This window comes from Haplochromis burtoni, unplaced genomic scaffold (assembly GCF_018398535.1).
Source record: "Haplochromis burtoni strain Fernald_Lab_line unplaced genomic scaffold, NCSU_Asbu1 Contig_508, whole genome shotgun sequence".
NCBI classification, from domain to species: domain Eukaryota; kingdom Metazoa; phylum Chordata; class Actinopteri; order Cichliformes; family Cichlidae; genus Haplochromis; species Haplochromis burtoni.
Window position 1 is genome coordinate 169,089 of NW_024582869.1, and position 25,979 is coordinate 195,067.

Consider the following 25,979-nt stretch of genomic DNA (forward strand, 5'->3'; position numbering starts at 1 on the left):
TCAGACCGTTTAGGCCTAATGTCAAATTAGAAAATTAGAGTTTAAATAGAAGACAATAGCAGAACGAATTTCAGTGTTCGGGTAGATTGTGATTCAGTCGGGGTGATTATTCAGTCATTTATCACAAAGACAGGCAGTCATTCTTATCATGCAGGTATAATGCAGCATAAGAAATATAGATACAGTCACACAGTGATTAATGATGGAGGTGTTAAGGCTTTTTCTATGTGTTCCTTTGTTTAGTTGACTAAATAATACTCCCAGACCTTTTAATTTAGTCACCTTTTTATTAACCACAACAACTTCTGTTACATTAAATTTGTTTAAATCATCATGCTGGTCCTGACGACTGAATGCATGCACACAGTGACATCTCCTAGCCTGTGTGAGAACAAAGAGCAGCTAAAAACAGGAGAGAAAATGTGTGCTGGGAGACGTCCTTGAATATTTCCACTCGAGGTGTTTTTTTTTCCAAGAACAGACAAAAGTGAAACTAATCAAGAATGGGAAAAAAGATTTTGTGCAATAAAGAATGCATTTACATGATGTGCTGTTAAATGAAGGGCATTTTTTTTTGTAGGGATGGATTCATTTTCCACTTTTTATTATTTTCTTCATCTGTGTGGCTTCAAAACAAAGAGTGCTTCCTGAGATGAATAATAAAAAGCACTGTACAGTAGCTTGGCATCTCATCTGCAGTCTGGCAGGCTGAACACAACACCCACCGCCTACCGCTATGTTTATGGATGAGATGTTGTGCACCGCACCACGGGGACAGGTCACAACCAGACCCCAAGAAATAAAAAACCTTCCACCATCTGCACAGCTGACATTTCCCACACCAGTGAAAGAGCACGAGCATCTGGTGTTCACCTCTCGGCTCGTGCGGGGTTTGAAGTTGTCGTAATGTCATGCAGCCATGTGGTTTGTGTGCAGGAACCAGTGAGAGCAACATGACATGTGTAGAATGCAGTTGGACTGAGTTGTTGGTATGTGTGAGAGTGTGAGTGCTTGCCTGTGCTGCATTCCATTTTATTTTTCAGTGGCCTTGATATTGCTATCTTAGCTCTGGCTAGACTAAGCATTCACAGACGATTGGCAAGGAGTTGAGTGTACTCTGCTCTGCAAAAATTTTACGGTAACAGCATTACAATTGAGCGATTGAGTGTTTTTGGTATGAATTAAATTATCTGACTACGCAAGCCTGTTAGATTCAAATAAATTATTTGTCTTAAAGAGACATTTTATCTTCTTTGTACTTGTGTTTGGATAGAAACATGGATGAAGGCTTTAGCAAACTGTTGAGTGTTCTTTAACACTTATTTTGGGGGCGCACTCAAAATCTTTGGAAATACTGTTTGTTTTGCCAATTTCTTTTACCTGCTTTTCACTGGCTTGCTTCAGGTAATCATTCAGTTCTTCAGGGAGATTTTCCTCTTATCTGAAAACTAAGGCAGCTGAGCCATTTCACTTGTGGCTTGCTGTTTGTTGGAGATTGTGTTTGGACACAATTTGCACACAGTTTGCATACTGTATACTTATTTTTTCCAGCTTCCCAGCCAGGATACATAGACTTTATTTTGGAATCACCAAACTGGATTTGTCTTTTAAATGTGAAAATTTGGGATAGATGTTGCATTTTCATCATTGACCTTACGGAAGAGGATTAGGGCCGCCGAAAAAAAGAAAATTCCACTGACTTTTTTCTTCTTTGTTTTTCTCAGAATTGTGACTTTAATCTCAGAATTCTGACTTTTTTCTCAGAATTATGACATTAAAGTCAGAATTTTGGAAAATAAAATAAAGACGTGTCCACTTTTTTTTACTAATTCTCTTCCATAGGATCCAGAGCTAGAGCAGCCTCTGTGAAATGCTTATATAAAATTGGACAGTTCTCGCAACTTCTTTGGCCTGTGCACTCTCTTCAACTAGTTCAAGTCGTGAAAGCAGTGTTTTTCTGGGTGAAATCACCTTTTGTGTGTATCCACCCAATACATTATTTGGACATCCATTCTCATTCTTTGGATGACTCATGCACGAATATGAACAAAATACCCTTTATGTCTGTGCAGGTTCTTAGTCATCCAGTAATCTACTGAGCTTGGAAAGAAAGTGACTGGCCTTTAAATGTCTTCTCTTAAAAGAAAAAGAGATTCTACACAATGGTAAACATCCATCTGTCTGTGTTGCTGTCATCAAATTCAAAATGAACTAATATTTTTCTGAAAGTGGTAATTTTCTCAGTTTGATAATCTAATATGTTTTCTGTATTGTACTGTGAATAAAATATGTGTTTATGAGGTTTTCAAATCATTGCCGTAATGGGTCTTTACGCAACTTCTATGTGTGAAAACTCAGGGGTGAATTAGTTATTTCCAATATTGACACAGCAATATCAAAGCAATGCTAGATGCTAGCAGCGCTGACAAAACAGCAGTTTTTGATACCCTGGGGATGAAAATGGGCTCCCACATCTGCTTCATCACATCTGTTCTCATTAACAAGAACACACTAAACAACCTAAGAAACAAAAGCTGCAGAATGAGCAGTGATGCTGGTGATTCCATAGCCACATTTCCATGCTTTAAGCACAACAAAGATTCCTTCTAAAATGTTTTCATTTAAACTTGGCATCCAGAGGAGAGTCCAGGTTTTTGTTGGCAGGGATGCAGTGCCACCTTGGGTGTGCTGAACAGTGGGCAACTGTATAGTGTACAGTATAACCTGGAAAGTATTCAGTGGCTTGTATCAGCCCTTGGCCAAGACTTGGTTTACAACACATCTCATATGGTTTTCTTAATGATTTTCTTGCTTACTTCACAGACTTTGCCTGTGAACAAAGGTTTGCAAGGCCTCAAAGTTCTTTCAGCGGTTTGACAGACAGCATGGCTCAGCCATGTGTCAGAGTACATTTGCACCCCTCAATGGGTGAAGCAGCAAGGGTGTTTCTACTTGTTTAGACTTTAACACTTGCTCTGACCTCATTCTATAGCTGGGTGGCCATGGCCTGAATTGGAAAAAGAAAAGGATTGAACAATGAGAAAGGGCAGTAAGTAACAGAAGAGCACGGAAAACCTGAAGCATGTGAGTGAATTTCAGCTGTCTGAACAGTTTAGTAAAGCGCTTACAGTAGCAGAAAGCGCTTCGGACTTTGTTTGCGTATACTGGTGCACAAAGTACGTGTACTACTACACTTGTGTGCTGCTGTAATGTATATATTAGAAGCTGCACCCACATCACACTCCAGTCCTCCTTCTCCTTTGAGGCTAAATGAAGTGTGACAGGACATTGAAGTAGGACCAGAACTCTGGGTCTTCCCCTTGGGGAGATGGAGATGAAGGGGACTGGAGAGGATGAATGGAATGTGTGTGTGACATGGCCATGTGATGGCATGTGACAGCAGCCAGAGTGCGCGGTTGTGACTAAACATGACCTCTTTTAAGACTCTTTTAAGGATGGAGAAGCATCCTAAATGCAAAAGAGTGAGTGAGGCTACAGAGAGAAAACCTCGCAGGTGTTTTTTGTGGGTGTTTTTCTTATTCCAAGAAGACTGTAAGAATACAGGGTGCCTTCTGCTATTTCAGATTGTGTGTGTAATTCATAATGTGTGTGGAAAATAAAGCTGGTGACATATTCAGACATCCCTTTCATTTTTGTCTTGGTACACAATATGTAGCCACTACTGATTTTTTTGCTGATAATGAGTGTGTTTGTTTCCATAATAGCTAATGGCAGTAGCTGTCACCACATTACCTATTCCCTCAATTTTACTTTACTGTTGTTGTTGTAAACTGTATGTAATGCCCTGTGAAAGTCCCAGACTGCTCTTCCATGTGACTAGAGGGCTCACAAATCCACAAACTTTTTCCTGATTTTAAAAGACCTCTGTTCCTCTGTTCTGTCTCTTACTAAAAACCAAGCCACAGCATTTTTTCCAAAGCAAGCACTTTCATGGTTGTGTCAAACCTACCCTCAAATCTTTACATAATAAAAAGTGAAATTTAAAAAAAGACGGCAGCCTTTTAAATGAAATCAAGTTAAGAAGCATCTGTAAGGTAGAGATACAGGTCAGCAGAATGGAAGAAATAATTCATTATTGTACTGTTTTAACCCCAGCTAAACCTAATTAATGTCCCTGCCATCGGTGATGATGGAGCTACAGAGAGGGAGACAGAGAGAGAGAAAGACTGGATGATCTCACTGAGATCAGTGTTGAGACGTCATTTCTTGCTTCAGCTGAAGAGTAATGAAGCTCTGCGGCCAAAAGCACCAAACTCAATTAGCCATGTTAATGTGCTGTTTGGTTGCACAAAGTGTGTTAGTCCTACTATATTTACATAGCCCTTGTCATGGCCCCGGGCCTTTGACCCAGCGTTTATGTCTTTACCTTTTCAAGTTCTGTTTATTATTAAATATCTTCTATTTGATTCTTAGTGTGGTTATTGTTAATATGTCCACTTTATGTTTGCTCAGTGTTTTCAGTCTCATATAATACATTTGCTCAGCGTTCCTGTTTTCTTCTTCTGTCATGCCGCTATGTTTAGTTTAGTTCTGTTTCCTTGTTTAAATATTACTGCTTGCTTCCTGTTCTGGTGCCAAAATAAAACAGGTCTTTTTTAAGGTAAAGGCAAATGTTTTGGGAATCTGGCATTCATTATTTATGCCAATAATCAATTACTTCAATTCTATGCAAAAAAAAATTTCACATAAATTAAAAGGATTTCAAATTGTGCAAAAGCAGCAAGTAGGAATAGCTGTATTTGCACTGCCATAAACACTATTTAAACTTCCAGTGTTACTGCTGTTACTACACTCACATGCTGGTACAGCTAGTACCAGATGTGGCAGGGATCCATGTTTACTGTCTTCATCTCATAATTCAGTCAAATCTGGACAAAATCCTCCATTACTGAAATTCATCCTTGGTGCCAATAGTATATATAATCCACTGCTTAACATTAATAAATCCAATTAGAAATTCTAGAAGAAAGCACTTCTTATGAGCAGAAATGGCCTTGTGATACATCCATGACATTCATTTTCTTAATTGTTTATCCAGTTCAGAATCATGGATCTCTCTAATGAGAGATCTCAGGTGAAACAGAGCTCACTGATGGGCAGTTATTTGTTGGGGGTTCAGGGAGAAAGAGATGACAGGAAAAGGAGCATAGAGACTTGAAACTCAGTATAGTATAGTGGCATTTGCACACAAGGGTGTTTGAAGGTGTGCATAATGAGAAATCTCCTACTATCCTATATCTAGTAACAGACTAAACTGATCCATTCCTAACTATACAGCTAGGCAAACTTCAAAGCTTAATCTTACAAGTAGAGGGGGTGTCTATCTCCTGAAACCAAATGGGAACTGATTACACAAGAGAAGCACCCATTCTGCTTTTGAAAGGATCATACTTCTGAGGTAGTATGGTAAAATAGGCCTTCAAGATGGGACCTTAACATTTGGCACTTAACGGGGATAAGGAAGAGAAGCTAATATGGGAGAAATATGATCTCTCTTCCTAGTTCCTGTCTTCCCTTTGGAATTTTGGATCAACTGAAATCTTTTCAGGGAGAAAATTTGAATAATCAGTCTAGAAATAACAGATTTTTTTTTTTTTAGATGATCTGGTACCTACTGCACATTTACCTCTTCGAATATTGGCGTTACCTTATTGTATAGTGCGTTTATACTGGTAGCACATTTTCCACCACACAGCAAACAGCAAGCTTTGCCTTGGAGTGGCAGCCTTAGCTGAACTAAAAGTGAGTTGTTGCACCAGCATCACTCTTCTCATAGGGATTTGCTACCAGTGTTGTGGAGCTGTACTTGGTTTGCAGCTGCTCCTTCACAATGTGAAGTATGGCTTCTTAGTGGCTGACATCTCCTCAGCAGAAAATATTGTTGATACAACCATGAGAGTAAAATGCGTGGACCAATAACTGTAGACAATGCTGCCTTTCTTTTTTAAATATAGCAGTGCGGTTGTGTTTAGCTTAATTTAACGATTAAAACCATCAGCAGAGATTATTAAAACTGGAGCAGTTGAACTACATAAAAAGTGCAGGGAGGCTTGTAGGAGGGAGCTCAAAGCAGCAACTCCACCCCAAGTCACTTCTGCACACACTCTGGCTCCAAAAATGCAAGACTGCAGCCCCCACAAGTGGGAAAATTTGGCTTCATTTCTATACAGCGGGATTATACAGTCACTGGTGTGAACATTTCTAATCTTGCTTGCTGATTTTAACAAGCAAACAAGCTGTAGACTTGTAAACTTATTTGAATCAATAAGTAAATACCATCACACCTGAATGTCTGTTAATCTGAACATTATTAGAATTTTTCACTAAAATTGTTGTCAAGAGCCAAGTAACAGTTGAATTATATTCCATAGATGTCGCATGTAGTCCAGTCTGTGTGGAATCATTTCCTGTCAGATAGTTAAGACTACACACGTATGGAATGTAGTGAAAAAAATTGCATTTTAAATGTGACAATCCGATTATTAAGTGATGACGTGACGAATCCTACTTCCGGGTCTAAAGTAGTCTGCATTTAATATGGCTTTTGTGTTGTTAACATGTTTAATCTAATCATTTATTTAAGCTCAGTTTTTAAAACCTTAGGATGTAACTACAGCCCAGCCCATGCAGCAGTATATGAATGACTAACCTCGTATTGTGGATGGATTATCTCAGTTGTTCTCCTGGCTGAAGTTTGGTCCTTTTACAACATCCTGACATGCGATTACATTTGTTCCTGACCACCGAGAACACTCACGTTAACTTTTATCGAGTGGAAAAAAAGTTAGCTTGTTTATATTATGCTAACATAGCTGTGTCGCTAGCGGTCACGTAGCACATCATTATATACCAGCTAGCCAAACTTCAGTAACCCTACAAACGTCACTGCTGTTTAGTTTTCTGTCTTCATTTATGCTGGAAGTGATAACAGAGCTGTACGTTTTAATTTGTTTCCAAAACCCCGCAGTCAGGACGTGCTATATTGTATTTAGATGGAAGCTAGCGAGCTAACTCCCTGCTAACTTCTAACTCCGTTAAATGTCATAAATTCCCTTTTCATGGATGCCTGGATGTTAAACTCAGTTGTTACACCTGGTAGAGCAGAACGCTGATCATTTTATTAAAGATGAAAGACTTAAGACAGTGTTTTAACTCTCAGTAATGCCACAGTGATCATTTGATATATGGACCTGCAGCGGAGTTTAGGCCCAGACACGGCTAGTGATGTCAGACTGAACGATCGGATATGGTTGCTACTTGTATCAATATTGTAATAATAGTGAAATATAACCCCTGTGTTACATCTATAGCTTCACTGATATCTTTGCTTCTGTTCTATCTCTAGTAATGCATGCTAAATGTAAATAGCATACTCCCATATTGATTTGGGTGACTTGCATCAAATGCTTGGCAAAAGCCTTGTGACCAGTCTGGAGAAAGTCTGGGTTTAGACGTTTACAGTTAACTCTGATTATTTTTCAGTTCAGGCAAGATTTGCTTCTTTTTAAACTGTGCTTTTTCTCAGCCAACTGTTTATGTTGATAAGCTATTTCTATTCAGTTTTGTAATTTCCATAATATATCCCTCTGGGTTTGACTGGTGGTACGGTAATAACCCTGTTCATTTCCAGGGGAGTAAACACTGGCCTATGAAATAACATTAACGGTACCTAATGACAAGGTGGAAAAATGTCGCAGTAAAGGCCTGCAGCCTCCTCAAGAATCAGCAGAACTGTAAACATGCTTAATAACATCCAAGTTACAAATTGCTGCCATTTCTGTAAGCTCATTTTCACATGAAGGTTTACGCAAATTATTCAGGATAAACTGTGCTTGAACCCCAGTAGCTGGGAACAGGGAAAACACTACGTATAATAATGTACATGGATTAATAATGTATCTCCTTCATGTAATTAGAGTAGCTCCAAGAATACATTTGCTCGAATTAGGCCCTGAAAGTATTTCCACTGTGTTTAATGTTGCATTCAATACGAGTTCCACAATGCACCGCTAACCCAGATCAACTTTAACTGTCATTAAAAAAACAATCTCAGGCAACAGTCAATCGTTAATAGCTTAATTTGTTAATGATCGGGGGTTTTAGGCTGATGACTTCAGTGTTGGATACAAGATGTGCTTACTTGTATAAAGCGAAGCAAAGGAGTGGAACAAAAGAGCTGGTAATGGGTGTGTATGACACAGCAAAAACAACTGCCAAAAAGCAACACGAAGAACGTGGCAGAATGGGACGAGAGAGAGGGATGGGGATTATGATAATACTGAAGTGACATCTGTTCAGCTGTGCCAAGCAGCTGTATCAGCTGAAAGGGAAGAAGCCCGAGCCAGGACGGGAGCCTCTGTTGATCCCACCATGACAGCAAAGGTAGCCAGGGTAGACACAAAGAACACACAGCTGCACACAAATATAGGCTGAAAGGTTAAGTATTAAAATATACGGCCCAAAAGCTGTGCTTTTGAATCCATCCCTCAAAAAATGATAATTTTTTTTGTTACATTTTGTTGACCAAATTACATTATGTACATCAGTAAAAACATTTTAGTATAAAAGATCTTGATATGTTAAGTGTTTCTCAATGTTTTTAAAGAGTATTTATTTTTGTGCGCAGTAACATTTGATAAGATAACATTAGCAATGTCATTCTCTCAGAAAGTAAGGTTAGCTTAAGGTTAGCACTCGGCTGGATTGCCATAAAGTAACTTTATGCAGGGGTCAGTGCTTCATACATTGCTCATCTACAGAGAGTACAAAATGCTGCAGCTCGTCTTTTAACTGGCACTCGAAAGTTTGTGCACATTTCCCCTATTTTAGCTTCACTTCACTGGCTGCCCATTCCTTTTAAGATTCATTTTAAAATTCTTTTATTTGCTTTTAAAGCCCTCCATGGCCTAGCCCCATCTTATCTCTCTGAGCCGCCTACCTGCTCTCTCAGGTCTGCTAATCAGCTGTTCCTGAATGTACCCAGGACTGAGCGTAAACATAGAGGAGAAACTGTGGAACGATCTCTTCTCTGACTGTTTCACTGTGGCCTTTGACACCTTGTGAGATGTTGGTTTTAGTTTTAGTCTTATTTTAGTTGTTTTAGTTGATTCTATGCTGTTTTATCTTGTTTTTTAATTTAGGGCTGTTTTAATTTTTTATTTTTATGTATTATGTGTTTTATTGTTCGCTGTTTTTCTTTATTCTCATGTTTTTAACTTATTTACTGTACAGCACTTTGGTCCTGTGCTGGGCATTTTAAAGTGCTTTATAAATAAAGTTGGATTGGATAAGAAGAGTAAGCTCAACTAACTTATTACTTATTATAAGTAACATGAAGTTACTTAAGTTATCAAAAACGTTATTAAAAGAGCGCTAGTTTAATTTAAATTAAATACAACCTTAGTTTACATTAAATAAACTCAGAAAATGTTGCTATGATTAAACAAGATTTTGAGCATTTTACCCAGTGACTTTATTATTTATTAAGATCTGGTTTTGGAGATGTGACTTTCCTTCAACTGTATAGTTACAGGACAGGAACTGGTTGTATTAATGTTTAAACAACACCCATGGACATTAATACCAATGGGAAGTCATTAACCACTAGATTATTCCCACTCATACCGAGGAAACTCTCAACTCAAGGCTTCATAAGGAAACATCACAAACATATTGGTCCTTCTTTCAGATGGAACACCACCAGTTTCTCTTTCTGCAATACTCTCCACGAAATAGAAAAATCACAGATCATCGCTATTTCTATATTCAAAGGTACTTGCATGTCAGGTGAATATGATGGTAATGTACTGTCAATATTAAAGGAAAACTTTACCCCAAGTTTGTGATTATTTGGTCCACTTCGTGTTAGTCAGACACATTGTTATTCATTTATTTTATATGGATTTCTGAGGCTTCCAGTGTTTGCAGCAGAACACTTATTATAATGTAGAAGCTGCTAATAGAAAATGGATTTCTCATTTTGTGCCCTATCTGGCTATCTATCTGAACAATGCTCGCTTCACACCAATATTGTGGGATAAAACTGTGTTTGCTACATCATTTGCTCTTTTGGTTCTGAAAAGTCTGATTCAAACCCTAATAAAATGCAGTTTGGCAAGAAGAAGCTGCAATTGTGGGCATGTAACAGCTGCAGAAGGGAACAAAGTGAAGTCTGGAGAACAAACAGGGAAAAAAAACACAATTAATTTCTCCTACTTGTAGCTGTTAAGTGCTTTTGTATTTTAGCAGTTTGAGCAGATTTTGCAAAACTCTGTCTTCTTCTGTATTGATTTCTAAATGTTCTATAATTAATGTTGTTCGTTTACAAAATAAAAAGAAAAATTGAAAAATATTTGGAAGAATTTGCTTGCAATAACAAATCCAAGAAATAAAATCCCAATCTAGTCCTGCTATAAATCAGTTATTTATTTATGTTAGATTGCATCTATGTTCCTATCATATACATTCAAACACACTCTAAGGTACTTATTTACAGTACCAATCAGAACAATGGGCAAACACCATGTGACCAGAGTGATACTATTTTCAGTTGATAGAGCTAAATAGGTGAATAATATTAAAGTCTTTGCCATATGAGTTTGACAAACTGCCTGGCATAGAAAAGCTGTAATCATGTTTCAGAAACCATATTTTAAAGGCTATGTTTGACCGTTGTGTAATATTGCAGGCACTGGAATCAGATGGGATATTTTAGCAGCACAACTTTCAAACTCTCTTGCAGTGCGCAGCTGCTGGACATTTACTCAAAGGATACCGAAAGGGCATGAGACTATTGTACACAAACACCTACTTGTGACGCTGCAGTCTGAATCTAAATACAGAAATAAAGAAAGGACCTTTTCCATGCTGGATCAGATTAGAGAAAACAGAAGACATAAAAGGTGTTAATACTTATTTGGTAGTTAGTAAGGATGGGAATTGATAAAAAAAAAACAAAAAAAAAACTAATACCTAAATAGTATTAACAGCATAAAGCAGTTGTTTCTGTCCATGAGTCTGTGCTGCACTTCATCTCATCCTTTTGTACAGTAAAAAAATGAAAGTAATCCATATCTATAATACCGACTGTGCCACTATTTTCATTTTCCTGCACCCAAACTGAAATCAGCTGTGGTGGAAGCAATGGGCGAGCAGACTAACGGTTCCAAGGAGTTGAACTACTGGGAATTTAGGAATTTTCTACAAGAACCGGTTCTCTATTCCCATCCTTAGTAGTTAGTAAAAGCCTGAGAACATGTCCAGCTTCTTGTTTCTTTGCTTGCCTTAGAGATTGACAGTACACAGCTAGATGAGGCCAGTTGGTTTTACCTTTCAGGACAGGGGCTGACTACCTAGAGACAAGTTAAGCTAGGTTCTTGGTCCCAATCACATCGTCCCCAGTAACCTGCTCAAATTGTTGAACAGATTTTAGGGCCAGAAAGCTCATCTCAGTCCCTCAGCTTCATCACTTACTGTCACCATTAGAGCCCTCAGACAACCAATGACAGTGTCCTATTTTATTTCTAATGCCCCTTTAGCCTTTTTTCCCTGTGCTACCCATTGTGAGTCTGTTCCCTTTCTCTCCATCTTGTTGTTCTCTGACTCTAAACCTTGTCTTTTCTTGCTTCATGTGATGCCCTTTTTCCTACTTACCCATTCTCAACAGTTTTCCCTTTTCAGCTCTTTTCTTTGTCTTTTGGTTTTGTGCCATTTTCTTTTATCTTCCCTTCACCCACTATATCCTATACTTCTCTTATCGTTTCTTCTCCCACCCCCGCTACTTTCTGTCTCAGTCCCAAAGGCCTTGGGCTCCCAACAGTGGATTATCACACATCTAAGGAACTGGGCTCACTCTGTGCTGTTAGCTCCAATTAGTTGTGGGATAGCACAGTCAGTCAGTCTTTTAGGTTCTTAACTGGCAACATTATTTTCACAATTCCATGTGCAGAAATATTTATTTGAATGGACAAATAATTGTTGTTTGGGAATATATTTTTAAAATGTGTCTTGATGATACCCTCTTGAGATTGCAGTGGAATTACAGTAATATGTGTTACCAAAGATAGCCACTATTGTGCGTACACCCCATAATTTAAGAGAATTGGGGCAGGATGCGCACGTGCATTTGTGTGAACATCGCCAACCCTAAACTGTTCCAGTCTCTTCCTTGGATAACAGGCTGCCAATTTGATCAGCGCCCAATTATAGCAATTGTTCAAATATGGAAGAGGAGGAGGCTTAAAAAGAAGAAGAAAACTGCAGAGACTTAAGCAAGACTAGAGATCAAAAAGGGAAGATGGAAACCACAAAAAATAGACATCAAAGAGAAGAAAATGCCAAATGATGGGTGAACAGGTAGAAAGAGAAAGTAAAGTGATGAAAAGATTTTGATTCCAAAAGATATATACAAATGACTCTCAGATCCAACATGAAGCAAATCAAGGACAAGTTTGACTGAGTTTGCTATTATTTTACAGAGTCAAAACCCTAATCTTTGTTAGTAAGATTCAGGAAACGTGGTCTCTGAAAGAAAAGAAAACTGAGAGCAACTAGTAGGTTTTTTAGAAGTGTCACTTTGAGTGCATTTTGAAACTCTATAGATGGTGAATTAAAAAAAACAAACAAAAGTACTGCAGCTGCTTCCTGTGTTATACAAGTATTAGCAAATGCATCTGTATAAGTCCACAACTAAAATCAAGTGACAAAGTAAATGCCATGCCCTTTTCATTTTGCAGTGTCCAGAATATTTCTGTTAAACTGGAGCTCTCTGTAAAGTTTTCTTCTCTGCTTCAGTAGATGCTTTTCTTAAAATGCCTTTTTCACATTTTAATAGTAGAGGTGGTCCATTATTGTGATTTCTGAAACATGACCAATAATTATAAAGGAGTTGAAGAATAAGAGACAATTTCACAAACCTCTTTAACCATTCAAAACATTTCACATAGCGTATGCAGAGGAGACGAGAATAACAACATCAAATTAGTTGCACGACTGTCTCCCACGGTTCATCTGGCCTCCAGATGCGCTCCCACTCCACCTGAGTGGGCCAAGTTGTTAGAGTAAAATCAGCAAAAGTCTTTTGTGTGGACAGAGCACAAGGAAAGCAGAAGCAAAGGTCCATGTAATTGCCCTCCCCTCTTCTCCTCCACCTGAGCCGATTAATGAATGGAGGCAATCTCAGACTACTTTTAAAATGGTAACGAGTGAGGGGGGCACTGGCTGGCCTCAGATAAAAAGTGTCTGAGGTCTAAGTCAAAAACAGTTTCTGCCTGATGTACCCACTCACTCCTATTAGTTCTGCTGAATATCAAGGAAGGGGCTTATGGGCAAGTATTTGGATGAATGAAGCACTTTATCCTATAGAAGAGCATGTTGGAGAGGATATGGTAAAGCCAATGAAATGTCCTACTTAAATTTTGACCCGAGTGTAAAAGTAGGTTGTCAAACTGACTTTCACTTATAGGGTATTTTCCCCGAAATTCCCAACAGAGTAATAGAACTATCCAGAGTTATAAGGACACTCACATTCTTTGTCTCTGTTATTATGGCAGAGAGGCTGGCAACACTTTGCCAGTATATAGAAGTGCATCTCAGAACATCTGAGTGATTAGCTAGATGACAGTCGACTACAAAGGCCTGAGTCTGTGAATTTATTTCCCAAATTTGTTTGGGAAATGCCAGGATGTTGTTGTTAAGCTACAATGTTATTTGCTAGTGCTGATGAAGCACAGAACGGCAATGTTATGTGTCAACTGCCACAGTAGAATTAATCTCTTGTTAATATACAAGTCTAAGCTTATTAAGTCACAGTCTAGCTGGCATATGTCCTGTATTGGATAAATTAGGGATTAGGATTTGGGCTAAGATTAGGCTTTTCTTTGACAGGGTATTATAATGGGCTAGTCCAGTCCTGATTGACCTGTGCTTGAACATTGGGTCCAGATGCTTTGGAAGACTAGTGGGGAATCATTTCATCTCTCTAACATTCGCCTTGAATGTTATTCAGAATCATCCAAAAATCAGGAAAATGTAAAGTGTGCAACTATAATTTCCTGCTTCAGACGTCCCTGTAACTCTGTCATAATGATTAGGTCATCCTGTTTGATTCTCCACTTTACTAATAACCTCAATGAAATTTAAGTGAAGTTAACATATTATGCATCTGTGTATGTGTGTGTATGGGGGGGGTTTAAAATATGAGTTCCTCCCTTTTATTCCAGACTGTGATGAATTGTTTATGCGTGTGGTCCGTTTCTGGAAAATGTGAAGCGCCCCGAAGGGATGAGGTGGGGAGGGGGGTGTCGCACACTTAGAGGGAGCACTTGTATTTCACTGTTTTCACTTTAAAAATGAATGAGTGCATTCTTTCTCCTGAGCTCCAGAGTCTGTCTTTCTTTATTTCCCCTCAGTCCTTTTTTGCCTTAAACATTTTCTCCCACTTTGTCCTCAATAGCTGATTGATAACACTCTACTGTCACATAGTGATGGGAATGTCGCATGGACAAACAGCAGCTGTCAAGCTGGAGTTCACGGTCAGCTCGGCTATGAGCTTGACTCTCAATGGGGGCTCTTGTAGCTCTTGTTTTGCATGGAGTCATCCCGGGGTCTTGACCACCCTGTTGACTTTTTCCCAATAAAGGCTATTATCTCATTGTCTGCTAGCTTACAAACAAAAAACCACACAAACTGTCTGTAGTGGATCACTGTAGTTCTGGTATTACAAAATGGTTACGAGAGTGGAATGCTTCTTTCAGTAGGTTGCAGAGGTCATCCCAAACTTCCTTGGAATTAATTATGGAATTAAGTCGAGGATGCAGAGGCACGTTTCTGTCATTACTCATGAAGAAAATAGGCTCCCAGCTCATTTTAGCTTGACGTGTTTTATAGTACTTGTTGATTCTTACAATGATTCTGTGATTTATTTGAATAGAATTGCAACTGGCAGGCATTGTGCTGTATTTTCTAAAAAGACGAGGATTTTTTTTCATACTGCTCTGGTTGGATTCTTAGCCCTTGCCAATTTTGCCCTTTAGTCCAATGCGCTGTATCTGCCAAGTGTAGTCATAGTCAACATACTGCTCCATACACTAGAGGCAATACAAGCATCTGGCTCCTGTGTTGTTCTGCAGTTTTGTCAATGTGGCTAGCTACGCTACTGCCAAATAAACGCTCTCCCTGCCTCCTGCCAGTAGTGATTTATAGCCAAATACATCCTTGCCCTGTCCACTTCATCCCCAAAGAAAAATCATTTTCCAATTGAACAGAATGTGGGCCTTGAGGACTGACACTACAGGGGGATCAAGAAACGGAATATTTTGTTGGCACGGCCATGTGGATGAATGATGAAAACCTAAGACTAACAGGTCTGATGTTAAGATGTTTTTCTTTTCACTTCTCCTTTTCATGCACATGACAGTGGATGGAATTGATGTGTGCCACTCTTAGAAAGCTATATTTATAGATGTATAATGTAGACAGGGCTTACTCAGAAGCCGCAGGCAAAATGTATTTTGTGTGTGAGCAAGAATCCAAAAGGCTGTAGAGGTATGCATTTTCATGAGGATCTGCTTTTCCAACTTAGCTCTGGGAGATGATGTCTGTTCTGCATGTATTGACAGAATACGCTGCAACGCTTGGCTGAACCACGAAACCAATTCGTGTGCTTTTATGTATTGTTAAGCTGTTCTGCTGTATCTCCAGTATTGCAAATCAATATAGTGATAGTGACATAAGAGACGATATAAAATAAAGCAGAGGTAAAAGTACCTTTTTGTATGGTGCCCTCAAACGTGCCTGCTGCATCTTAGGATGTGTATCCATGACAACTTAGATTCTGGGCCGAGCTTTCAGCTTGATTCTCAGCAATCTAATGAACAACATAAAAAAGTTCATCAATATTACAATAAAAACAAAGGCTTGAGCCGGAGGCTTGAACGTGAATGATTAAAAAAAAAAGCAAGAATGGCTTGGGGAGCAAAAGTACTAAGTGTACTGCACGATAGATCTAATCCTTGTGTCAAGGGACTATCTGCCTGCATAGTAAGAGTGTGAAGCTTTGCACCAGTGTCTCATTAGGACAAGGACAGCTGTGCAGAGGCGGACAGCCTGTTTCCAGAGACACCGCTTGAGTCACAGTAGGCCAACGAGCAATTGGAGAACACTTGCTACATGCTGTGTGACTCAGAGGGCCACACGAATGCTCAGTCAGATATGGATGCTGATCCCTCATCAGGAAAGAAAGTTTTTGTGAAAGTCAGAAAGCAGCTTGGGCGTTGACACCGAAGCTGCTACCAGGGTTGTTATCAGTCCCAGGAAGCAGCCTGCAGCTCAAGGAGATGTCCTCTGTTCCAGTTTTCTGGAATCCATCAACATCTTTGGAAGCCAAGCCCCACTGGGGTTGAGACTCGTGAGTTTGGGTTGCTTTGAGCCAAGCACCTCAAGATTCCACTGAGAGGCTTTGATGGCAGTCTGCATTGTGGAAATTGGTGTAGAACAGTCAAAGCTTCTGTTTCTCCCCAGCTGTGGAGCTCCACAGCTAAACCAACCAACGAAAAGTCTTTCAAGACACAGTTAAACACCTGCCATGCCTCAGAGGAAGGACTTTTAAAAATTTCAGAGTGTTTCTTTTTTATTAACCATAGCCTAAATGCTAGAGGTTCCTGACACAAGAGGGCATTATGAAAGCTCTGGGCATTACTTTATGCTAGAGGGTATTTTATGAGGCTAAATGTTCTGACAGGGATGAAAATATATTTGATAAAATGGTTGGCCTGCAGCCAAGCATCTTATTAAGTCAGCCAAGCAAGACAGTACTGCTTTCATCCTATCTGACTAAGAAATCAACCAGACGCTTGCCTCCTGTACTTGCTTCATTTTTTAGAGGCCACCCAGTCTTTTCAGTCATTGTTTTTTAAAAATTCAAGGACCTTCAACCTGAAAATAAAATCCAAAATTATGTATGGTCACCACAGAAAATATGGTGATACAGACTGTGCTTTCTTTCTACATTAAGATGTATCAGGAAAGTCTGTCGTACAGTTTGCAGCTTGATTCTCTGAGAGCAGCCACATTCACGAATTGCTGTTGGCAGCTGACTGTGGGTTGGGCCCCTTGGCCAATCAAGTCCCCTCTGCCTAAGGACACGCTTGGGATTTTCACTTGCTCCTCGAAATGTAAGCCAGCCTGTCAATCACAACTCCAGGCCCTCCTGTGATCCCTGACCCACTGGTACTCTTGCCATGGCAACACAAATCCCAGTAGACTTTGATGTCAAGAACAGGAGTTCTCAAAAATATGAAAGACAAGCATCTCTGATCCAGTGCAGACACACACAGATTATGCCCTGGATCAAAATGTCTTGGCCATATGAGTAATATATTAATTTATATTATATATATTATATATATATTAATCTTTTTATTTTATTTTATGAGAAATATCAGAACCATAGTATAACTGTCCCCTAAGCCCAAAATAAATCTATATTCAACTTAAAATAAGCATTTCATCTTCAAATCATCCCTCCCAAAAATCTGCTTAAGCTAATTCATATGTGCACGAAGGAGGGGAGGAGAAAAGCTTTGTATTTGCTCTCTTTGGAAGCAAAGTGGCAAGCAATGCTATTATTTGTTCAGGGTAATAGTTTCTCCAAGCAGCTTCAAGCAGAACTCAGCATAAAAATCAGCAGCAGTGCAGATGGAGTTCCCCTGCGGTTGCATATGCTTGAAATAAGGAATATGAGAGATTAGTTTCAATAGTGGCCACTCATTTGTCACATTTATGCAGTTGTATTGACTGACCAGCGGTGCTTTTCAAATATAAGTATGGATTAAAAACATTCCCTCAAAGAGTGTTTGAGCCTCAATACAAAAGTGACCAAAAACAAGGGAGAAAATTACACACGATATAATTTGGGATGGGAATTATTACGAATTTAGCAGTTCCAATACTGATGTCATTTATGGATTTGATTCCTTATCAATTCTCATCGGGTTCTCACTTACTCTAAGTCACCACCACTAAGCAGCATATCAAAGGCATTAGATTCAGGTGACCCTGAGGTACAATAGGTGTAGGCTGCTGGAGCATTCGCATGATGCACTGAGTATTTTTTTCCAGTTACCTTTCTCACTCACTCTGTGTTAATAGACCTCTCTGCATTGAATCACACTTGTTATTAATCTCTCGCTCCCTTCCACAGCATGTCTTTTGTCCCGTCTTCCTTCTCTCACCCCAACCAGTCGTGGCAGATGGCTGCCCCTCCATGAGCCTGGTTCTGCTAAAAGTTTCTTCCTGTTTAAAGGAAGTTCCTTCCCACTGTCGCCAAAGTGCTTGCTCACATGGAGCAATGTGATTGTTGGGGTTTTTTTTCTATGTATTATTGTGAGGTTGCCTTGAGGTGACTGTTGTTGTGGTTTGGTGCTGTATAAATAGAAATGAATTGAATTACATTTATGCAAATGAATTGCATGCTGTGTGGTTAAATATTTGTATGTTGAAGGTCGGGCGAGGGTGGTTCAGAGGGTTGGTTAGTTCATCTTGTAACCGGAAGGTTGCCGGTTCAATCCCCGGCTCTGTCTCTCTTGGTCATCGTGTCCTTGGGCAAGACACTTCACCCACCACCTACTGGAGATGGGCTGATGGTGCGATATGGCAGCCTTGCTTCTGTCAGCCTGCCCCAGGGCAGCTGTGGCTGCAACTGTAGCTGCCTCCACCAGTGTGAGAGTGAATGAATAGTGGAATCGTAAAGCACTTTGAGGGTCTCGAAAAGTGCTATATAAATGCAATCCATTACTATTATTTCCGCTCTTTGCTGTGGTCAGTATTGGGATCATTACTCAAAATGTAGGTAATGTATTGCACAAATTACACAGAAAACGTTTCTTAATAATAATGCAATACATTCCTCAATTGCTCTCAGGAGAAAGCAATTTGTTTTACACTTTACTCATTGCTTTACTTTTGCGTTTCTCCATAACATGATCATTGTCTCATAACTGCCATTTAACCACACAAACCTAAAGGCTAAAATTCCTAGTTACCCTGCTAGTGTATTAAATGCATTATTCTTATTTTGTTCATGTAGAAGTTACCCGTTGGGTCAAAGATATTGTGATGCCACTTGCCACAAACCTGCCACCTGCAGCCTGAAATACAACTGTGCCTCTCTCTCCCTCTCTCTCTGACAAGTTATAAATGAGTGTGAGGAAAAGTAAACTGATGCGATTAGAGGCCTGGTTCTGCATTGCTTTGATGTAAAAAAAAAAGAAAGATGTATGTCACTGGTGTCAGAATAATCCCACGTATAACCATGCAATCAAAACCATGTGTAACCACAGTCTGCATGAAGGTATGGACATTATCATTCAGGAAACAAAGACTGCAGGTGAAAGCACTGCTAAGGTCGGCCACACTGCTAGCTAATGCTAACTAATGTGATACGGGGTGTGGTTGCTGTTTGCAGTGTTATAGCTTGTGGAAAGTGATCTATATTGATTATAGATGAGTGTAATTAATAGTTTCAAATAGCTTTAACCTAATCTGTTTGATTATGCTCAGGTCAGATTTTTTCCCCTTTAAACAGCTAGTTTATTAGTCATGACGAACATTACTAGTACAAAAAACTAGAATCACTAAGTCCACCTTAGTGACTTGAAAAAGTGCAGATAAAGCCTCGCCTTGTCATCATGTTGAGGTTTTGGGCGGCTGCTTGTAAGTCTAATCTCAGCTACCTAAAACTTAGCTCTAATTTCACTAACTAAAAAGTTCTCTAAATAACTGTCTAAATTTCTCTCTCTCCACCATGTGTTTTTGCAGGTCATCCTTATCCTAACCAAGTACTACCACGCTGACTCCACCAAGGTCCTGGAAAGCTCACTGTGGCGGTAAGCTGATCGTTTAGACACCATGTGTGCTCTTGCTGGATGTCTTTATGTCATGTCTGGCCCCACTGTCGTGCAGACCTTTCATCAGCAAATCGCTTCCCTTGAACAGGAAGGTCAGCACTGGTCTAGTTATCTCTCCGCTGTGCCTCTTCAAGGAGACAAGGGTGAGACAAGGGTGAAACAGAGCGCTAGGGCGGACAAAACATCAGCAGGCAGCTACAACTAAAGTGGTGGACCGGAGAGTGGCGCTGTGAGGCCAGAGCGGGCATCTGTTTGGGCAGATAGCATATCAGCATGGCACAGGGCAGGATGGCTGGCAACAGCAGTGCCAGGGAAAGGGGTCAAGTCTGGCTGGCACTGCTTCCTCTATTTAGCAAAGCACTTGCTCACCAAAAATCCTTCTCACTTCTCTCACATTTGAACAGTGGAAAATAAAATGTATCCATTCCACACCACTTGACAACAAGTACATCTTGTTTGCAAACATATATTCCCATAGAATATTAACCTTCAACTAAATTTACTTCCTCTCCCACAGCTTTCTGATTGCTGAAATGGAACTGAGCCTGACCTTGTAGATAATGGGGTAGAGGGACTTAATTATATTCAAATTTCCTAATAAAAACTTAGAACACAGACAAAATATTAGCTAAAATTAGACATCTAGAAGATATTCATATAGAGCAAAATGTGTCTGATGATTGTACTTAATTCATGCTATTCACCTCACCGAGGACTCCATGACTTCAAAGCTTCAGCCTCTCATTAGCTCTGACTGTTTGTCCCCCTGGAGGACTGATATGAATAATGTACATATTTTTCCCCTTCCCCTGTTGATGATTTAATTGTTGCACTGTATGAATAATGCTGGGGACTCTCTACTGGACAGCTCATTCAAGAAAGAAAAAATCCTCCAAATCACCGCCAGTTTAGATCCAGTTCACACTGAATTTAGAGAGAGGAGAAGCTGGCCTCCTGCCTGCTGCCATCACTGTCCAAAAACAGGAATTTCCATGAAATTAGCAGTATCCATACAGCTATCTGACCGTGTCTTGTTAGGCATTATCTGTGGGGTGTAACTCAAATCCTTTGTAGCTGTTAGTTTGGGATGGTGCATAGACAACCACATTTCTACGGCCTATAGGCTTTGAAGTCCCAAGGCTCTAGGATCAAATGAGAAAGATGGGGGAGGATGAATGGGTTTGCCGTCTTACCCTGTCAGGTGGTGTTCATCTAGAAGCCAGGTTTCACACGGGGGTAAAGTTAACAACAGTGAGAGGAGAAAAGAATTTCCAGGACAGATGAGTTAATGAACTGAGGTCGTATTATCGCCTGAGTAGGCTTTTCTTGTGACTATAAGCAAAATATACTGGTACCTAGTGGAACACTTTCTCTTAATATTTATGACTGACCCAACAATCTTGGATACAAATTAGATTCATGTATACTCTTAAAAAAGGACCAAAGTTAGCATTAAGATTCTGCTGTATTTACTAGTAACAGTGATTAATTGTCCTATGATGGCCTTGAATGCTTGACCCCGACACTTCACACACTTACCATTTTCATGTAGGAATAACTGTTTGACTGTCAGAAAAAGCAGTTTAACAAAATGACCTAAACTCAAGCGCTGCTTACTGACTTTTTGAGACGCTTTTAATTGGATTTGGGGGACAGCTGACAAAAATCAAGAATGACATCCACATTCAATCCTGTTGCACAGAAAGGCAGACATTTTAATTATGGAGATGTCTGGTGTGATGGAACTTGAAGTCAAGTCTTTGATCCACGAAAGTGGTTTGACAGTGGACACAAAGCTAGATTTGTGCCCGTTGTATTCAACTTGCTACTGTTTTTGTTACTGAGCGGTTAATTTTAGTCACCAAAACTACTTGGTTAGGTGTATATCAGAGTGACAAGGCATTGTGTGACAGACCTGGGACTTGTTCTCCAGGTAAACAAAGCGATGTATAAGATGCCTGAATTGCTATATTGCCTTAATATGTGCTTGCATAATGACAGTAAAGAGCCTTGAATCTTGAATTGAAAACATATGTTCAAATGTTTCTGTGAGACTAGCCTGGTACACTGAATGCTAAAGATCATCCGTGAGTAACCGTGACTTACCAAAACAAAGGCATAAACATGTCGTGATGTGATTACCTTGGAGAAAACATGGGAAAGGCCTCTAAGCCATTGGCTAACTGCACACATTGAGCTGCTTTGCAGTTTTTCTCTAACAGTCAAGACTGTTTTCTTTTAATCAAACAGATAAACAAGTGGTAATCTTGTAGTTTAACAAAAATCCTTATTTTTCTTTGTCTTATTCCTTATATTTATCTTTATATTTATTCTGGAAGACACTGGAGGATTTCTACATGTCTGTCTTTCATTTTGGTATGACTGGCTCAAGGACCCATGCTATAGCATGGCTGATAAAACAGCTCCAAACATCTTGACTCATGAGAATGGCTCTTTGTGAAGGGAGAAGGGAAAAGTGGCAACAGGCATGAATCTTTTACTTGTGTTTCCACAAGTCCACATGTTAAAATAGAATATTTACTTGTACAAAGATTACTCAGATTCATCCGTGTAAGGCAACGCGAATATCTCTTGGCAACAGGTTGTCTTTCCCTGATTCATTGTCTTTTCATTTTGTTTAGGCCTCGGCCAATAATTGCTTATGTATCAGCAGTAATGTCATAATATTTTTCCATTCGCCAGAGTTGAAGTCAGAGTTTTGTACTACTGTGGGTTAGGTGTTTTAGCTCTAAGCAACTAAGGTCTAAATGTGATGTCTGAACATGTGTTTTGAATGTCCACCTTCAAGCCTGTAGATAAAACCAGTTTTCTTTGCCTCCTGCTCGCTGCTCTAATCTCCCTCCAAGAACTCTGAAGCTTTGTTTGTCTTTGTAGTCTTGACACACTTTGACTTTTTGAAAACATGCTTGGTGTTACATACAAAAACTAGCTGAAACATTGCTGAAAGGGTAACATAATTTCTAAATCCTGCTCATTCTGGCTCTTTAAAAATAGCCAGTCAAACGAAAATATGTATTATTATCAGATTGTCAATTCTGGTAAAACACTCATTCCATTACCTTTAAAGCTACTTTTGGCTGCTGCTTAATTTGACAAAGGCTTGCCACAGCACATCACAGTGTTGCGTGCATGATTTGGCAGGGTTTTTTGGGTTGGTTTTTTTTACACTGGATGTCCTTCCTGTTGTTAGTGCCTTAATTTCAAGATATGAACATGAATTAAATAGCTAGCTACTGGAAGCACCGATGACCCTATACAATGTAAAAAAAATTCTACTCCATCTCTCAGCTTTTAATATTTTTCAGTCCTGGTCTCTAAAGCGTTTGACAATGGCGGACAGTGTAGAGAATGCAAGGCAATACATAAACCCACGATATATTCCCACTCAGTCTTGCTCAAGGACACCAAAACAGGATATGTAAGGTCTTCTACCATGTATTATTTATTTATTTATTCATTTATTTATTTTTTACATCAGGTAGAGCTTCAGAGCAAACAGAAAGAAAGGCGCTTGGAGATTAGGCAAAGATGTGAGGATTTTGCCAGTGCATTACCAAACAACGTGACGACTGCAGGCTGACAGAACTCATCTTTAGACTCTGTGTTGCTCTGAGTGGAGCCATGAAAAACTCAGTAAACCTTTTTGATCCTCACACTGAAGGAGCAGATGTGCACTTCACTTTTTTGGCTTTGAATACTCCGTGCAAGTGTTTCTTATTTTTAGATGATACGTAGAACTTCACATGTTGGGCAGAGTCTGTCCTCTGTTTGTGATCTGGTGGCGACTATGTGTTACAATGTGATATTTTGGTCAGATTATGAGTGAATTCATGTTTATACAAAAACAAATAAAAGGAGGATACATACTACAATTGCTCTTGTTGCACACTGGTTCAAACACTGGCTGTTTAAAGCTTCACCTCTTAAAGCTACTGCTTATGGGACTGCAGCTCACACTAGTCAAATGCAAGCATTTTACCCTCAGTTTTGCTTTCAAATATATTTAGCCCCAACTAAACTTTTACTACTTTATTTCCTAAAATAAATATTTAATTGCACTTTAAAAACCCATGTTGATCACATTTTCACTTTCTCATCCATTACTCTAAAATGATCTAACCCAGGATACCAATATGTAATCCATGTCCTCCTATGCTCATCACACACTCCCATAAACACGGTTTTGGTGTTAGAGTGGAGGGGGTATTTATAATTCATGCCATCTTCACACATCTTTTGAAGAGGCGAAGAGGGCTTGTAGCCATCGTGCTGGGGGGCTTCACTGTTTCATTATGGATGAATAGATCGTCTGACAGCCTGGCACTTCTATGTACAGTACATCAAGCACACCATGGTTTCACAAACACAACTGCTGACAGCATGTGCATCATGTACTGCTCAGTTGTCAGATATGCACAACTGTCTTATCAACTATAACCACAGAGCCAGTTTTAATAGATGATGTTCAATTTTAAAATTAATAAATAAATATGGAAAACATCAGTTCAGCCAAAATTAAATTTTTTTGTGTAATATTGTAGATGTGTATGCATTTCTTTGTTTCTCTTTTTATTCATTTTCACTTCTAAGAGTATATTATAATGTATGTGGTTTCCAGTACTCTTTAAAGAAAAGTAAGAGGAGCTAATAAACAGCCTTATAGTAAACTACCTTACTAACCTTTGCAAATGATCAGTTAGCTGTTTTACAGCTAGTGTTACAAAAATTTTTAAGATAAAAGACAAATGGAGATTAGCCTATAATTAGCTTCACAGCTACAGTGATGGCTTTTTAAGTAATAGTTTAATTACTGACACCTTGAAGGCCTGTGATAGATAATGGTGATAGATTCATCATGAAGGTAAGATAAAAGATAAGATTAAAACATTAACAAATTTTATTTGTAATGAAATTCATGATGTCATTACAAGGTATGGTTAAACACAACCCTGACTCTTTGTCAGCTTGGCTACAGAGCTGGAAGAATGGGGATGTCTAGGACAGAGGGCGATGGATTCTTTGACCACATTTTAACACAATATCGGGGAGTGAAAAGGAAGTAAAAGAATGCATGAGGAATGCAGACGGAGTGTATTGCTGCCAGTTCTTAAGAACAAGAGTGATGTGCAGTGGTGTTGTAAGTAAAAGAGGGATAACAATGATGAGCCATATGATGAAGCTATGAGAAAGCAAGGTTAAGAAGAGTAGTGACAGTCAGTGAGCAGCATTATAGCTTCATGCACTACAGAACAATACAGATGCAATGTTTTTGGTTTAAGACTGTTGATGGAGACACCTAGAGGACAGCAACACTGTCTTGAGGTGTGCGGTAGCAATGATTCAAGGTGGGAGTGCAATTACACCTCTGAGCCGCTTCCTGCTTGCAGTGGTGATTGGCAGATAAACAGATGAGGTCAGGCTGAAGTCTCTGTGGACTATGAGGTTCATAGATGATATTGTGAATTGTAGCGAGGTGGCAGCGCTGAAGATATTAAGATTTCCACTAGGAGTGAACATGATGGAGAGGATTATAAAAGAGTATATCAGAAGGACAGCTCAGGGTGACCAGTTTAGAGACAAAGTTAGTGAAGCAAATTATGGACTTCTATAAATTTAAACAGCTACCTTGTGACTAACAGTAATGTCAAGATGGGCTGAAGCCATCTTTTTTATACACTCCGTCAACGCCCCGGAATAAGCAGGGAAAGTCTTGCAAGAATTGGAAATCCTACAGGTGCTGAAGCATCTGCTCGTATTGTTGGATATGCAAGCAGGTGGTTTTAAAGTTGTGGCTGATCAAAGCAGTGAACAGTAACATAGAGAGGCAAGTAGAGAGTACAGAGGCAGTGAAACCAGCGATAAATCCATACAGCTAATTGTGTATCTGCTTTAATTTGACTCAGTGTTTTGAAGTTGTTGCTTTGAGGCTTTTTTAGTCCAGGGGTAGCATCACAGCTCTAGCTCACTTCCCACTTTGATGCCTCCTTAATCAGTTTGTTTCAGAAGCGGACTGTGTGTGTGTGTGTGTGTGTG

General features: G+C 39.4%; 1 protein-coding gene across 1 annotated transcript in view; it reads left to right on the forward strand.

Moving 5' to 3' along the window:
• sorcs2 (sortilin-related VPS10 domain containing receptor 2) overlaps positions 1-25,979 on the forward strand; it is a gene marked incomplete at its 3' end in the record, with an annotated part of 292,347 nt that overhangs the window by 64,903 nt on the left and 201,465 nt on the right. The window contains 1 exon segment of the mRNA XM_014329195.2: positions 19,837-19,904. Within this exon segment, the coding sequence (XP_014184681.1) occupies positions 19,837-19,904 (68 nt within the window).